Source organism: Schistocerca cancellata, chromosome 4 (genome assembly GCF_023864275.1).
Source record: "Schistocerca cancellata isolate TAMUIC-IGC-003103 chromosome 4, iqSchCanc2.1, whole genome shotgun sequence".
Classification (NCBI taxonomy): Eukaryota; Metazoa; Arthropoda; class Insecta; order Orthoptera; family Acrididae; genus Schistocerca; species Schistocerca cancellata.
The window spans coordinates 30,135,601-30,153,683 of record NC_064629.1 but is presented as its reverse complement, the minus strand read 5'-3'; the positions used below and the strand labels follow the sequence as shown (position 1 = coordinate 30,153,683).

Sequence of the window (18,083 nt, the reverse complement as noted above, 5' to 3'; positions counted from 1 at the left end):
ATGTGTGTGTGTGTGTGTTTTAGTTAACTCTCAAGCAGATCATAATACAAATGCTCTGCTATATTTTCAATGTTTCTATGTGCCTGTATTCAACCAGGACTTTCTGGATATTGTTTACAAATGTCTACTTCTGTTTGATACCTATTGTTTTCCATCCCATCTCAGGTATATATTAAGCCTTCAAGTGATTATTAATTCCCATTTTTCTCTTTTCCCTTCACAGGTGTGCCATATAAAGACCACATGCCAATTTCAGTTCCTTATTCTTCCAGTACTCTTTCATCTGCTCAATATGTTTTTTCTTCCTGTCTTCTGAGCACTTCATACTAGGTTTTTTTTTCACTCTTCTACCTTGTAATCCTTCTATATTCAATACTTATTCCCCAAAAACTTCTGTCAATTGTTTCTTTATCTTGTTTATAATTTTTTTTTAGAAAACCTGTTTTACTTCACTGAGCCAACTTGTTGTTGACTTCTTATCCCACAAATATTTGAAGATGTTTCTAGCTAATCTACAGTACTGCATTCGATACAAATGCCCAAAAAATACGTCTTCTTTTTCTCATTATTTCTGATATATTTTCTATGCTTCGATAAATTTCATCATTACTACATTATTTCCAACCCTCCATAGCTTTTTGTGGGCTTAATATTTTCCTAATGATTGACCTTTTAGTATTTCTAATTTATCTAAATTATAGTTTGTAATGCCTTATTTTTGCATATTTAAAGAGGCATTTTTTGTTGTAAAAGTCTGGTTATACCTTACGCCCTTCCCATTTTATGTATCCTTTCCTCTATGTTAGCTTTTTCTAAACCACTGTCTTGTATTATCTTCTCAAGATATTTATTAACTTTTTTGCCCTTTTCAATTTTGCCATATTTATTTTCAGAAATTTTTGTGCATTTTTAATGTTAGTAAAACATTGATTTTCCCTGCAGAAATTCTTCAGCCAGTCCTACTGGCTAATTCTTCTAAAAGATTAATTTGCGTTACAGCAGATGACACATTTTCAAAAAGTATAGCAAAGTCATCTGCAAATGTGAGGCAATTTATTCCAATTTTTTGTTTCCTCTTCTCAACTTTAATGGTGAAACCTTATATTCATTCAGTTTCTCATTCCAAAGCCTCACTACTTTTTCTAAAACACAATTAAAAAGGATTGGTGATAAGCCATCACCTTGCCTATTTCTTCAATAAATTTCACTTTAGATACTGTCTCTGTAAGTGTTTGATGAATTAGATTTACTACAGTAAAACCTCGTTAGCGCGAACTCGCATAAGACGACCTCGCGGTTAATGTGAAAAAAATATTGGTCCCACCAGGAATACATTAGTTCTTATGGTATGTTTTATCGGTTAACACAAATTTCAGTTAAGGCGAATTATGAACTCTGTGTAAGTTCCTAGCATAATTAAATTTCACTGTAACACAAACTTCTGACCTTAGAGTATTCTAAAGCATTTTTTTTTTCCCCAAAATGAATGTCGGAAATGTAGCTACAAAGCAAATTATACTTATTGTTGACTCGTTTTTAGCGTACTGTAGGTCGGTAGCCACGATTATCACCTCAACAATCAGCGTATTCTGTACATTGTAATACATTCAATAATGTGTGCAGCAGCATTTAGGAGTGTACTCAGTGCCAGATTTGACAGGTGTTCTGTTAGTCGTAGCCGTATTGAGTTGGAATACAGAATAAAAACTACAGTTACAACCGGTACCGTAGCACGCGAAAATGGCAAAGAGGAAACAGACAGCTCTAAACGTACAGTTAAAGCTTAAGATTCTAGATGAAGTGGAGCGTAGTACCAAGAAAACAGCAATTGCAGAGCAGTTTGGAATACCTAAATCTACTTTATCTATGATTATTAAGATTCGAGAAAAATTATTAATGCTGCGGCATCAGGTTCTGGAAACAAATCTAAACGACTTTGTACCGCCAAGTATGAAGACATCGAGATGTTACTGCTAGAATGGTTCAATCATATACGTGCATCTAACATACCTTTAACTGGCCCTGTGATTCAGTCAAAAGCAAATGATATTGCTAAAGATATGGGCATCGAAGACTTCCGTTGTTCTGCTGGTTGGTTGCATCGGTTCCAAAAGAGACATTCAATTTCATCTGTATATTTCTGGCGAAGCTAATAAAGTTGATGAAGAAAGTGCAAACAGCTGGTTGCTTGAATTCAACTGAGTGAGGGAAAAGTATGCCTCGTGTGATGTGTTTAACATGGATGAAACTGGATTTTTCTACAATCTTTTTCCAAATCACACCCTGGGGATAAAAGACAATAAGTGTCATGGTGGAGCACGAAGCAAACAACGTGTAACTGTTTGTACTGTGCTGTAATGCTGACGGCAGTGAGAAGTTTCGTCCCTGGGTTATCGGTAAATCCAAGAAACCACGTTGTTTTAAAAACATAAATGTGGACACTTTACCTTGCATCTACTCTCACCACAAGAAAGCTTGGATCGATGGCACATCATTTCGCAAGTGGCTTCTTCGTTTCAACAGTCGAATGGTTGCTCAAAATAGACATGTTCTTCTTACATTGGACAGATGTATTGCTCACAACGTTCATGATCTGAACCTATCCAACATAAAGGTTCAGTTTTTTCCACCCAATGCCACAAGCTGCCTTCAGCCTTTGGACCAAGGCATAATCTCTCTCATAACAAGAGCTTATCGTAAGCAACTTGTAAGAGCTGCAATTCGTGCTGCTGAAAACAACAGTGCAACCCCAAATTGGAATGTGCTTGACGCTATAAAAGCCATTGCAGCAGCCTGGAGCTCAGTATCGCCACATCATATAGGGAAGTGATTTAACAGAGCTTGGAGACATAGCAACACTGAAGATGTCCACGAGTTAGAAGATGCCACTTCACCTGATGAATGGACAGTTCTGCAGGACGTTGAGAACCCTGGGATTAGTTTCGAAGAATTCATTAGTGTAGATGACAATGTTGCCGTATGGGCTTCGGTGGAATCGGATGTGCCAAAAGCTGTGAACGAGGTGCAAGAAGGATCATCATAAGAACGTGAAGAGGAAGGGAATACAGATACCTTTCCACCTACCTGTCAGGAGATGTTTACAGCCTTGGACTGCTTAGAATGGTTTGCTTCAACATCCGCCATCACTGCTGGGTTTACGGACGCTATCATTACAATTGGTTGTGAAATTACAAAATATTACCGTTCCCATGAACATCAGCGAACCATGACCGAATTTTTTCCAAGAAAGTAACGTACATAATTTGTGAGTACTTGGATTTTACAATCACTTTATAGTGTTGTAAGTCTACAATAATGTGATTGATAGTGTAGTGTATTGCACATTAGTGTACTGCTGTACATGTATACTTATGAAAATCTGTGTTTTTCACTTAACACGGATTTTTCTAACATGAACTCCTGATTTTTCAGTTCCTTCGGATTCATGTTAATGAAGTTTTACTGTAATATAGACTTTACACCAAATATCGAGTTACTTCATGTACAGTTTGTCTGTCAACAGAACCGCAACCATTTTTGAACTCAACAAACATTACTAAAATATCTTTTGAATTCAGTAATCTTTGGTGAATGATTGACTTCAGATTAAATATTTGTTCACAACAGGACCTGCCCTTCCTAAACCCACCCAAATATTCACCTCAATGACTGTCCAGTGCTACTTCCACCCTGTTTACTAAAATGTTGGAAAATATTTTACATGCAACTGGTAACATAGTTGCTAATGTCTTGTTTGTTGGCTTTCATATGCAATGGATGTATCGAGGCTACCTCTGGGGTTCTTTTCTGGTTTTCAGATTTCCTCGAAAATTAATTATAGCTCCTTTTTTTATTTTTAGGAGAAACAATTTCAAAAGTTCCACTGCAATACAGCCCTCTCTACTAGCTTTATTGTTTTTTAAGGTTTTAATACTTCATCAATTTCTTTGATGGTTAGAGGTAATTCTCCTTCTACATTTTCATGAGTGTTTGAGAATCCCGGCTCATGGATTGGTTGTGGAAAATTAAGAAGCTGATCAAAATATTTTTCAATTATTTTGCAATTTTCAGTGTTGTTTAAGCCAAGTTTGCATTTTAATTTGTGATACACGCACTTGAGAGTTGGTACTCTTCAGTCTGCCCTTGTCTGAAAAAAATTAAATTTATTATTTTTTTAAAAGTTTTCCTCAATTTCTGCAAGTTGCCTCTTTTCAAAATCTCTTTTAATGCTTCTAATTACCCTTGATGTTCCCTTTCTTTGCTGTGTAAGTTGATCACAGCATTAAATTTTTCTTCAGCATTTCCTGTTTTTCCACTTTCGGCACTATTAAAGCTTCTTCACACACTTATTTTATTTTCATTTTTGAGTGACACAAATGTTTTCTGTGTAGAATTATTGACTTCTTTAGATAATTCTGCCCAGTTTAGCTATTTTAATTTCATCTTGATACTTTTGAACTGATTCTTTTGCTATAGCAAGTCTGCCTGTATTACATTCTAATATTTTTTGTGATTTTTATTTTATTTTATGAGACATGAGTTTACCTTAATTTTAGACAGATAGTGATCAGGATTAAATTCAAGATTTCTTATTACTTTCTCTTTCATAATTTCCTTAGTACTTTTTTTGAGAAACAGCTAAATGATCTAACTGAAATTCTTCCAACATCAGGTTTGATGATATTCATGTTTTGACTTTTCTTGGGAAATTCCTGAATAAGGTTCTTTTTCCTGTATTATTAATAATATTTATGGTATATACCAATAGCATTTTAAAGCTGTATGAAAACACAGTATCACTTTCACAATGATTCCACAGTTAAATAAATATTTCTCAGTACTGTAAAAATTAAATGAATGAGGGATCTGTTAAGTTGTTTCAATTTTCTGCTCAACTCAGTACTGACTCAAGTTAAAAATTATATTTGACAATGAGCCTTAAAAAACACTTAGTGATGAGTCATGATCTGTCACAAAATTTTAAAACTGATTCTACCATCACCCAACTGTAACTTAAAATAGAGGGCACGTCTCTGGTCAAAGAACTTAATGCCTTCTTATCAGCATACACACAGCATCCATTTAAAATATGGCACAATGCAATAGTGATGATACATGTGTTATATTATGAAGGCTCATCCTGATGAAGATAGAAGCTATGGGTTAAGGAGTAGTGCACAATACAAAGATAAGATATAATACCTCTGTTTCATGTCAGTGACTCAATGGCATACACCTCGGCTGGGGTTTGGTTTACTTGTCTGAAGTTTATTTTCACACATTTCCAGCCACTTTCTTCCCCACGTATTCACAATATCCCTCTTCACCAGTAACATAAGTGACTTCAGGGGCATCTCACATGATGTTTTTGGAAATCTCACTCACAAGCTTGCCTGGCTGCTGTAGCTGTGATATTACCACAAAATTTTGATGTTCTCCTGATCCAAGAGACACCTCTTTACTCTGCTCCTGCAGAGAATACAGGGTGTCTTGGATGTTCTGGGCAAGGATCTTTGCTGGGTACATTCTATGGATGTTCTGCAGGGTACTTTGAAAGCTGGTGCAGATGAATAAAATCTTTCCATAGGCAAATCTCATCTCCTCAAGAGCCATGATCACATAAATTGGCACCCCAAGATGTTAAATCCTGATAGTAGGCAAACCTACAGGACATTATTTGGTAAGGCAATGGAACAGCCAATGCACTCCCTCTGGTATGCTGGTCTGACAAATCTGAATGCCTGTCAGAAGAAATGGACTCAAAACAGGCGGCCGCACCATCTGAGAAGAGCTGCTGTCACCAAGGTAATTTTGCAATTTCGCAAGTGGATGCTTTGACCAACAGTTCTTACTGCAGCTGAAATAAACAAAGCTGCACAGCCAGCAATACATCATTCTGGTATCCACTTCTGTTGTGTGCAGCTGAAGTCACGTCTGGTTCCTGACTGCCTCTACTACGTTATCACATCGACTCAGTTTTTAGCTTGGTCACTCTTTGGAATCTTGTTTGTGTGTTGTTCATTTATCCATCATGAACATCTCACCTTGGACATATGCATTTGTTAGTTACATCAACCACTAGGACTGTTTGGGTCCTCCCAAAATTCAGTCTCAAGCTGATTCTCCTCACTCTGTCTGAGAGACTGCCACCACATGGCCACAGCTGTTTGCCTGTTTGGAGCTATCTGTGTAGACTACTCTGTCATCAAAATCCTTGTTTTAAATGCAAATGGATGTATGCTAATAGATAAAATCTGTCATATTCAACCTGTATGAAAGGAATTTAAAATTTATTTAGTTTCTCTTTACCAGCCACAGTGGCTGCTTGTTGCAAATGTGAGAGGACCTTGATATCTGCTATATTGTTTCCCACTACAAGTCGTTTCACTCATGATCACTAATGGCTTCATAGCTTCTGGGCAGTTCCAAATAGTTGCTCTCCTGGAGGGTCAGTGATGATGAAGGATGCTGCAGAATCTTTGAACAACTTAGCTTTAAAAACATGTTATATAGTCAGGGGCTCCCATCAAATAATAAGTGGTGGCTCACCAGAGGCCACAGATAGGACTTGTTCTGTTATCTTATGTTGTTAATCTGATGCCAGAATGGTGTGCTGTGTACAATGCCATTAAGTATGAAGTTGGGCCGAACCATAAATGGTGCACCTGTAGTCAAGATGGGACCAGATGAATGATTTGTAAAATATCTGTAGACAGGCTCTGTTTCTACCTCAAACCATGAGTTTCTTATTACTGGTAATTAATTTCATTAACATAAATCAAAATGATTCTTAGAATTTTAGTAACTACACAGGAACACATAAGAAAATGTTTCAATTGTAATCTTCAATCATACAATGTTGGTATCACACTTACCAGATTAACAATTTCTCAATATGACACCTACTGGATTATGAATTTCTCAAACTTCTATCAATGTGAAAGGTTCATTTCATGTTCACATCATTTAACTTCACCAATGACAAAGTGGTATGCAGATCATTTAACAAATATCATATATTCATTATTCAATAGCTAAATGTACTAGTGAATATTAGTTAAGCTTGGAAAAACACATTTCTTTGGGGTTCACTGCTGTAGATGTAATATGAATGACTGAAGAAATGAATGACACATGTAAGAAACACGCATTGTTTTATCACAGTACTTTATTCCACCATTGCAAGCTTCTCATAGCTACACCCAGATTATACTTGTAATCATGCTACTCCGTAAAATTATTTCAAATTACTAAATTCAAGAACAGAAAGAAACAGAATAACATGAAGCATAAAATGGTATAGATGAAAATTTTAAGCATTAAATACAAGACAAAAATAGTATTTCCATTTATATGATTTGTTCCATTCATCTCTCTCTAAAGTGCCCACAATACAACAGCTTGAGACAAGTGTCGTTAAAAACCATAAAAACATAAAAGTTTTCAAAAATAAATGTATAAACAAATTAATTCTCCCCACTTGCAGAATATATCCATGGACATCACCATTTCTTAAAACTGTAGATACAATAAGAGAATAAATCAGTAGTAAAGAGACAAAAATACTTTCAACAGATAATAGAGGCTGACTAATTACTAAACTAAAATATAATGAGTCAGCCAGCCACTCTGCAATGTACTAGAACTTTCCAATTAATGTTTTGGGCTGGAGTCCAGACAGTTCAGAAAATTTAAACACGAATTACACTCATTTTGTAGTCATCTAAAATAAAGGGCAAGTCTTTACTCAAATTTACTGCTACTGAATCAAAATACAAAATGTATCCTGTTAAAATGTAACCTATTGTGGTGTGTACACCTCAGCTACTAGAAAAAGGTGGATCCTCTCACAAGAGTACATAGCCTTTGACTTGAACATGGAGTAGTCGCCTTATCATTAGGCTATCTGAACATGATCCGTGGTCAGACCGAAACTTCCTTATGTCGTCAACCATCTGTCTACAACCTGTTCTCATACATCTATTATTATGTATATTGTTGTACAGGCGAGACATTTTACTCGAAAGTCGCTTGCCCGTGTTGGCAGATAAAAACGGTACTGCAGTGCCTGTGCTATTCCAAATTATGATGCATGCACGTTCAAAGGAATAAGCACTGAGGCGACTATAGTTGTTATAAAACATGTGAAACGTATTCGCAATTGCGAATATGGATAACCATCAGCTGTACAATCAGGGTGTATACGTGAACAAGGAAAAAAAATTCCCGTATTTCCCGGTTAAAAATACACTTCCTCCCGGATGATCACATGCTTTTTCCATGTTAAGTGACAGTATTTTTCCCTCTGAACTGTAAAACTTACCAATCCTTTAGAATGGTTTTGGTTTTGCACGGGTGTAGAATTTCCCTGCACTTTAGAAAACAAAACTCAGGGAAAAGGGCATGTTTTGAAAAGATCTTTGATGTGCAGCAACATGTATGCTGCATATTTTCGTATTATGGAAGTATAAATTCTAATTCCACCAAACACTACATGTTACTTTCCAAAGCATTGAAATCGAGATTGTGATATGTTTTCGTAAGCCAGTCATAGCTCATGTCACGTGATCTTGCCAGCCGATGACAGTGGATATTCAGAGCATTGTGCACGTGATGTAGTCAGCCAATACCAACATTACCATTAAGTAGCACAAACACACAAACAGGAAGAGTTAATGGTTTACATTAATATACATAGTGCTGCTACAAGGAAAGGAAAGCTTTCACATATAACATTGGTCTCAAAGGTTCATAAGCTGCATGAGAAACTACGATTTCACATAAAATACTGATCTTTTTTGCGAATATTACACTTTAAGATATATCACAGAAATGTGCCAGTAAAATTTTTAATAAAGACATAAATGTCTGATCTTCTGGGCTCAAATTTCTTCTAAATGGCTCATTATCAAAGAGCTGATTTTCAAATGAGAGTCAAAAGCTCTGTGATTTAAGAAATTCATTGTACATTCTCACACACAGTTCAACTTGTGTACAAGGAAGTTTACTTGAAAGTAACACTTTACAAACCACCATTCACAATATTTTCCTGTGACCTGTTAGAAATAGGTTCTTTTCAGCAGTTGCCAGAGAGCGCCAGATAACAGGCACCACTGCGCTTGTGCAGCTACGATGACATAGGAGGTCTGTATGTTCGTATGAGTAAAACATTAAAAGATCTTACATTATGTCATGAAAGAAACAAGACATCAGAGGATACTCCAAGAGCATCAGGATTTTGAACCATACTAAAATGTGCACATTTAAATTGCATACTTAAAGTGCTCATTCACATGTCAAGATTCCCAATGAAGTAGGCCTCGAACTGATATTAAGCTTTTCAGTGAGGTTTTCGGGATGTTAAGTTTTCTAGGAGTAAAAGTACTGTATTATCTCATGTTTGGTTCTTTATTATGGCATAATGCTGTAAATGCTAGATGAAGAAAACATACACTTAAAATGCTGCGAACAGTTGAAACTAACCAATAGTGTGGAATTAAACAATTTGTTTCAAATACATTGACTGCCTTAGCGGAAAAGATTAATAAAAGCCAAATTTCTACATCTACATCTACATGGTTACTCTGCAATTCATCTACATGGTTACTCTGCAATTCACACTTAAGTGCCTGGCAGAGGGTTCATCAAACCATTTTCATACTACATCTCTACCATTCCACTCTCGAATGGCGTGTGGGAAAAAGGAGCACCTAAATCTTTCCATTCGAGCTCTGATTTCTCTTAATTTATTATGATGATCATTTCTCCCTACATAGGTGAGTGTCAACAAAATATTTTCGCATTCGGAAGAGAAAGTTGGTGATTGAAATTTTGTAAATAGATCCCACCGCACAGAAAACCATCTTTGTTTCAGTGACTGCCACCCCAACTCGCGTATCATATCAGTGACACTCTCACCCCTATTGTGCGATAACACGTAACGGGCTGCCCTTCTTTGCACTTTTTTGATGTCCTCCGTCAATCCTACCTGGTAAGGATCCCACACCGCACAGCAATATTCTAGCAGAGGACGGACAAGTGTAATGTAGGCTGTCTCTTTAGTGGGTTTGTCGCATCTTCTAAGTGTTCTGCCAACAAAGCGCAGTCTTTGTTTTGCCTTCCCCACAATATTATCTATGTGGTCTTTCCAATTTAAGTTGCTTGTAATTGTAATTCCTAAGTATTTAGTCGAATTGACAGCCTTTAGATTTGTGCAATTTATCGTATACCCAAAATTTATCGGATATCTTTTAGTACCCATGTGGATGACCTCGCACTTTTCTTTGTTTAGTGCCAACTGACATTTTTCGCACCATACAGAAATTCTCTCTAGACCATTTCGTAATTGGAATTGATCATCTGATGATTTTACTAGATGGTAAATTACAGCATCATCTGCAAACAATTTAAGGGGGCTGCTCAGATTATCACCTAGATCATTTATGTAAATAAGGAAAGGCAGAGGGTCTATGACACTACCTTGTGGAGTGCCAGATATCACTTCTGTTCTACTCGATGATTTACTGTCTATCGCTACGAAGTGTGACCTCTCTGAGAGGAAATCATGAATCCAATGACACAACTGAGACGATACTCCATATGCACGCAATTTGATTAATAGTCGCTTGTGAGGAACAGTATCAAAAGCCTTCTGGAAATCTAGGCATACGGAATCGATCTGAGATCCCTTGTCGACAGCACTCTTTACTTCATGGGAATAAAGAGCTAGCTGTGTTGCACAAGAACGATATTTTCTGAATCCATCTTGGTTATGTATCAATAAGTCATTTTCTTCAAGGTGTTTCATAATGTTCAAGCATAGTATATGCTCTAAAATCCTACTGCAAATTGAGGTCAGTGATATGGGTCTGTAATTCAATGGGTTACTCCTATTTCCTTTCTTGAATACTGGTGTGACCTGTGCGACTTTCCAGTCTTTAGGAACAGACCTTTCTTCAAGTGAGCAGTTGTATATGATTGCTAAGAAAGACGCTATTGCGTCTGCACACTCTGAAAGGAACCTTATTGGTATATCATCTGGACCAGAAGACTTGCCTTTCTTAAGTGATTTGAGTTGTTTCGCAACACCTAAGATATCTACTTTTATGTCACTCATGCTAACAGCTGTTCTGGTTTTGAATTCTGGAATATTCACTTCATCTTCTTTCATGAAGATGTCGTTGTCTAATATTGAAAAAGCTGTTAATACAAATAGTACCCAAGACTGGTATGGTTTCTTGAGCTAATTATGTCTATTTTGTCACTGTCTGTCAGATAAAAGCCAATAAGCCTTTCTTTAGCAAACAAAAAAAAAATCTTCATTGTTCTGCAAGGCGATTAACGCTTGACTCTCAGAAAGGTGGAAATAAAATAAAATCTGAAACTAATAACATATTTTAGACTTCTGTAATTATGTGAATGTATTTTAGTTCACTTGATATCTCCCGGCCATAGAAATCCATTTTGTTTTCATTTGATGTGAGAGCAGCAAATAAAGAGGAAACAGCAAAATCACTAAATGTAAAGACAGGTCACGTGGAGACTACCCAGTTATCCCCTATAACTCAGACTGTTCTGTGCATCATCCCCGGATCTACGATATTTCCGAACCGGGGAAACACTAGATGGTGTGTGCCTGCCCCCCCCCCCCCCCCAACCTCCCACAAGTATTTGAGACAGGACATCAAAACTTTAAAATAATCAAATTTTCAAAAATATGTTCATTTTGTAGCACACATCTTTCTGAAGAGTCTGATACATAAAACGTGTGTTCAAGGAAATTCTTGACTCTGTTGAATTGAAACGTGTATATTTTGTAATTTGTAATGGATGCCATCAAACTATATTCTGGATAGTGGAAATTAAAATGTCCTGTGGTGCCTCTCCTGCTCCCAGTCAGCCGGTTTGACATCCTGCCCCCCCCCCCCCCCCCAAAAAAAAAAAAAAAAAAAAAAAAAAAAAAAAAAAAAAAAAAAAAAAAACACCTCTTAATTAATGCTGGATAGGATTATTTGTAATCATGTGAACAAAAGCTCTTCAGAAAATTTGCACTCTTTATTGTCTATTAGCTAAAAACTTGCTGCTTTGTGTGACATAAAATTAAATATAGAATACGTAAAGCCAGTAAAGACAAGAGACAAGCAAGACAGCACACATTTCATCAATCCTTAGCTCCTAGAATTTTTCTCTCTCTAATCTAGCTACAGCTTTACATGGTGTGCTCTCCTTTGTGCGAAAGGATCTCTTACCTCATCAAACGTTTTGCTACATGAAAAATCGAAATGTCATCGTCTAATACTGAAAAAGTTGTTAATACAAATTGTACCCAAGACTGGTGTGGTGTCTCGAGCTAATTACGTCTATTTTATCACTGTCTGTCAGATAAAAGACAATAGGCCTTTCTAACATTGCAGAAATTGTAACACACCCCAAATAAACGAGACTGTTTTGGCACAAATGGTCATTTTTATAACAGAATATAATTCACAAAACACAATATCAAATGCCTATTAGGCCTACTACAAGCAAAAAGCTCTATGTTAGGAAATAGTTTCACATTTCATTCATACACTCAAGTTTCTCAAGCATGAGATAGAAAAGTAGTAGTATGAAATTTTTATATAATTTTGGAATAGTCATAATCTTTCATAATGTGTGTGATGTCCCTGTTTCTTCTCCTGGCTCATTCTAACAATCAATCTTGTCATCACTAATTCTGTAATCGACAAACCAATGTGCACTGGATGCTAGGCGCTTTGTGAAAGAAGGTTTTTTTCCTCAAGAATATGAATTTGGTGCCCCAACCCCCCTCTCCTAGATCCGGGCCTGCTGCGCATGCGTGAATCTGGCAGTTTGGGCGCACCAGTAAAATTTTTCTCACTAGCATCTAGCTGCTTGCTACGACTGCTTACACAGCCAAGAACCACATTTCTGTAGCCAGAAGCAGGAGAAGGTACTACTCATACATGACTCAACTGCACATGCGCCCGCTTGTAACTGCTAAAACGAATCTAATGTAAACAGTAGTGATGTCTCACTCATTGGAGGCAATTTGTTGTTATGAAGCACTGCATAGTCTTCCTAAAGACCTTAGCTGTTTAGTCCCCCTTAAACATCCTAACAACCACCATCTTCCTAAAGCGTCTAACACATTTTGCTGTTGGCAGACGCTTGTATGAGCACAGTGTTTTGTTGTTGTATATGGCATATTTCCTTTGCAATTTAAGTTTTATTTTTGTTTCTCTCTCTCATTCATGTTTAGTTGCTGCAGTATTATTCTGAAGTAGCAGGATACAGTAATATACTTTGTTAGAGAATAGGTTCTTACCAGTCAAAACCAAAAAAATTTAACAGAAAACAAAAGCAATGAAAATTTTCAGAAATTCTAAAAACTTCCCGGGTTTTTCTGGGTTTTCTCCTGGATGAAAAGATTCCCAGGTTTTTACCGGATTCTCCTGATTGTCCCAGATCGTATGTATCCTGACAATGGAATGATGACAACGAAAATTTGTGCTGGACCGGAACTCAAACCCGAATTTCCCACTTATTGTGAACAGGCAGACCCAAACTTCCATATGTTGTCAGCCATGTGTCTACAACCTGTACTTGTACATCTATTATGTATATTCCATCGTACAGCTTACGGTTGTCCATATTTGCAATTGCAAATACATTTCACGTATTTCATAATGGCTTTAGTTGCCACAGTGCCTGTTCCTTTGGACGTGTATACATGTCCAAAGGAACTTTGCAACATAATTCTGAATAACATAGGTACTGCAATATCAAAGATAATTATTTCATGGTATGTCATTGACCAGCAGGTTTGGCTGCATTGCCTACTATTTAGACCTGCTCAATTCCCAATGACTCTGCACAAATCAAAACAGCACTTCCTTCTAATATTCCACAGTTGTTGAAGGGTGCCCTGAACTGCATAGTTTGTTTTAACTGCTGGGTGCACAGACCTCGCGGCTTGAAATGTACCATGCAAATAGAAACAAATGAGAAGTTGTTGAGTCTGGGTGCTTGTAGTTCTATCCTAGGCACAATGACAGAAAAGAGGCTTAACTTCTTGTATCCCAAATCTTAAGTTTGACACTCAGCCCACATAAAAAAAATGTTGTATAGAATGAAAATTGCCTTAAAAAGGGTTATAAAAGTGCAAGGTGGCACACACTATTTAGTATACAACTCTGACTCTAGACCTCTTGAGTAATCATGGAAAATATTCACTACACATGCTCAAACATGCTAGTCCTCCAGCTTCAGCACAAGACTGATTTGAGGGCCAGTTCTGTAAGGGCTCATGTTACTTTTATCATTAAATGGTATACCACATCTAGGACTGTCAGACAGGATGACCTGTCCAGCCATAAACTGAACATAAAAAGGATTGGCAATGGATCTATAGAACTGTAAGAAGCAGGTCTCATCGACAACCCGTTTGTATTTGAAGTATTTAACCATATTTACAACTTCAAAGTTACTTTTTCAGATTTAATAAGTATGTCTATGATCATGAATACCAAGAACTTCACAGATATTTTAAAAGTAAGAAGAAAATCTCTCAGGCATTACTCAAGTAAGTTAAAAACAATACCATTTTAAAACTAGAATTTTTCCCTGGTTCTCCCACTTTCTAAGCGATCTAGTGACATCTGAAGTAGGAGAAAGTTGGTGACAAGACTGAGAAAGAAGCAAAAGAATACAAAATCACTGTGCTTCGAATCACATCACTGATGTGTGGGAACACTTTTTGTTGAATGAATGAGAGTATTGTTCCCACCTTGGACTAAGACTTTGCTCTGCAAATAAGGACTGTTACAACTTTCGAAGGAATCCATGGGAACCCCCTACTATGAACCTAGTATAGTGCGATCTGCTGCTATGAGGTATTATAGGCTTTACAAATGTCAAAAACATTCCCCAAAGGTGCTTCCATGCAGGAAAGCTTCGTTTACAGCTCTTTCCAGTAGGGCCAAGTTATCAGTGATGGACCAATACTTCTTGAAATCATACTTACAGTATATGATGATCTTCAAACTCAAATTCACTATTATTAGGAAGAACTTTCCAAAAGAGTTGAGGCAACACTAAAGTAGTCATCTGTTAACATACAATAATTTCCTACCATTAGGAGGTGAACTATTGGTGTCTCACCAAGAGTCAGAATGTTTTCCTTCAAACCAGATATGATTTATTATAAGATCTTGGAAGAAAAGTTTTTATTTGTCACATATGTGGTATAACAAGACACACTGGTCCAGTATTCCGAACAACAGACAAACCAGTTTCCAGTTTCAATGCAGAAAAAAGGCTCTGAATTTGTTGAATGAAGGCGACATTTTTCCACATAGGCTGTAATATTTATTTAGATTTTATCTTCATTACACAACCAGTGTCAGATCATAAAGCTATTTTTTAGTATTTATATAGAATAAGGTGTCATAAACATGAAAATGGCAGTGATCTTACATAATGTGCTACAATTTGTGGAAGTTTATAAATTATTGTAAAAATACTATTGCTCATGATTCTACCATAATTTGCTATCCATTACGAACAGTAATACATTGTGCTAGTGTGCTGCCATTTTCATGTCTATGACACCTTGGCCTAGGCAGGCAATCAAAATGGGCTTTTTAAGCCAAAATTGGTTGTGTATGTACGAAGAAGTCTTAATAAATGTTTCAGCTTGCAAGGAAAAATGTAGCTTTTATTCAACTGTTGTAGGGCCTTGTATTGGCAAAATTTAATATCATCACATTCACTCTGCAGTTTCTTTGACACAGTTAAAAACAAATAATGGAAAATCCAGGATGGAATAATGACAATTTTATGGAAAGGATAGGTTACTACTCACCATACAGCAGAGATGTTGAGTCGCAGATAGAAACAACAAAAAGACTGTCAAACAGGTAAGCTTTCAGCCAAAAAGGCCTTCTTTCGAATCAGATTACACACACACACACACACACACACACACACGGAATGCGCACACACATGCGTTCATAACCACAAACCTGTGTGTGTGTGTGTGTGTGTGTGTGTGTGTGACTCAACATCACCACTCTATAGTGGGTAGCAATCTATCTTTTCCATAATATTCCAGTTAAAAGTGAGCTGAATACACTTCTCAAATCTTGTATAAAAAGCGATCTATGTTGTCCAAGCTACACGCACAAGCAAGCAGGCACGAGCGGCCCCCCCCCACCCCACCCCACCCCCACCCCCCCCACACACACACTAATAATTTTTTTAAAGAACACAAAAAAAACAGTCAACTAAAATTGTTACCTTGCATGCTATAACTGGCCAGAAGAATAGCTTGTTTTACATCACAACTCATGCGACCTTCAATGACATCTGCTTTCAATTGCAGAAAGTAGTGATATCTATAGAAACAAAATAAAAAATACAAAAAGAAAACCTCAAATGGCCAGTCTCTTAGATAATCTTCCACAATAACAAAAATATAAATAACAATTACAAAAATGTAAATACACGAAACAATACCTCGTCATTTCATCACGAATCAAGTTGACTCCAGATATATAGTACATGACTCGCAACAATAAATTTGGTTCACGGGCATATTTATCCAGTTGCCTTTTCAGCGGTCTGTCCATCTCCACCCAGCGAAGGCGGGGAGGTTCATGCAGGGATACATAGCGCAGACCAAAAAACTCTGGCTGTCAAATATAATTTACAGCACTAAAATTACATCAAACTCCTGGAGTATTGTATGTTCATTATACAGTAATTACTTCTAAAAATGCACATTCTCATTATATACTGGCAGTAAACTTATGCATCCGAGAGCAAAACAAAAAAAAGAGAACCATTGCAGATATTGCCAACAGCTCTTTGAATTATTATTTAACTTACCTGCTGCAAGGTAAGCCGTTGGCATACATTATCCAAACAATCTCGGCCACTGCTCTCTGAAGACAACGTGCATTCTATTGTCGTACTGTCGAGCAGCTCGACACAGATAACATATACAGATTTAGATGCCACATTGTACTGACGGCTCTTTTTCAGTCGCAGTCTGAATGGCATATTACTGGATACTTTTCTGAAATCGAAATTACATCTGCAATAATACTTGCTGAAACAGATTATTATTATACAATGCAAACTTTCATCATCAGTATTGACATCACTTGCTATTTTAGATTATGCTGTGGCTCAAGGCATGTTTCTGTGCATAACATTTCATCTCCTAAAGCGTAAGACATCTTCAAAGGCCTCTGACTTCATTAGTCGATTTCTGAACTCTAATAAGCTCAGCAAGTTGAACTGTTTATACTTAACCTCACAATGGGTGACTACGATATTATCCGATCACCGCCGCCGCCACGAGAAGTGGATACATTTGCTTCATTTAGCACTAATCTCCACAACTCGACTAATTTCATTCTTCCTCTTTTATATTAATGAAAAATTAGGCACACAAACATGCCTTAAACCATATAACTAAAATAACCAAGTTAATTGCTGTTATAAAAATACTATTATAAATAAAATACAAAGCATCAAGTTTAGTTTCTAAACGTGCAGTTCTAAAGCACCGACCGCACACTGACCGGCGCGGTGCAGTGAAATGGCATCGAGAAGGTGCTGACCTGCACGCCAATGGAACGAGCAGGTAGCAGCACACCTCCAGGAAGACACGAGTTCAACGCCCTCTGTCAGTGGTGACTCAAGCGGCCACCCGTCGCCGGTCGGTCCCAGCTCGGTCACTGACTTTGAGAGCATCAGTGCTCAGTAATAGGAAGACTTAGCCTGCTTTCTGTGAGCAGTAATAGAGAATAAATGTAACAGTACGTATGAGGCACACGAAGGACATCAAGCCACCTCATATTGAGAAGTTAAGTTATGTTTCTTTCCTTAATAGAAATGAAATTTTCTATTAATTTGAATGAGTGTGTACAGATCATTTTGGATTCCTGCCACTGGTTCTTGCATCTTCTCTCCCTCCTCGTTTGTGTCTGTGCTGACTCCCACTGTTACAGACACAAAACTGAAGATTTAATATAGGTGTGTCTCCCACTGACATTTTTTATGCCTGTATCTAG

General features: G+C 37.1%; 1 protein-coding gene across 1 annotated transcript in view; it reads right to left on the bottom strand.

The window, feature by feature from the left end:
* The window catches only part of LOC126183596 (tyrosine-protein phosphatase non-receptor type 14), a 187,322-nt gene that overhangs the window by 153,595 nt on the left and 15,644 nt on the right, over positions 1-18,083 (bottom strand). The window contains exons 3-5 of the mRNA XM_049925699.1: positions 16,891-17,080; positions 16,519-16,694; positions 16,300-16,397 (exon numbers count right to left, since the gene is read on the bottom strand). Of these exons, the coding sequence (XP_049781656.1) occupies positions 16,300-16,397; positions 16,519-16,694; positions 16,891-17,064 (448 nt within the window). The 5' untranslated portion in view covers positions 17,065-17,080. The remainder of the gene's footprint in view (positions 1-16,299; positions 16,398-16,518; positions 16,695-16,890; positions 17,081-18,083) is intronic.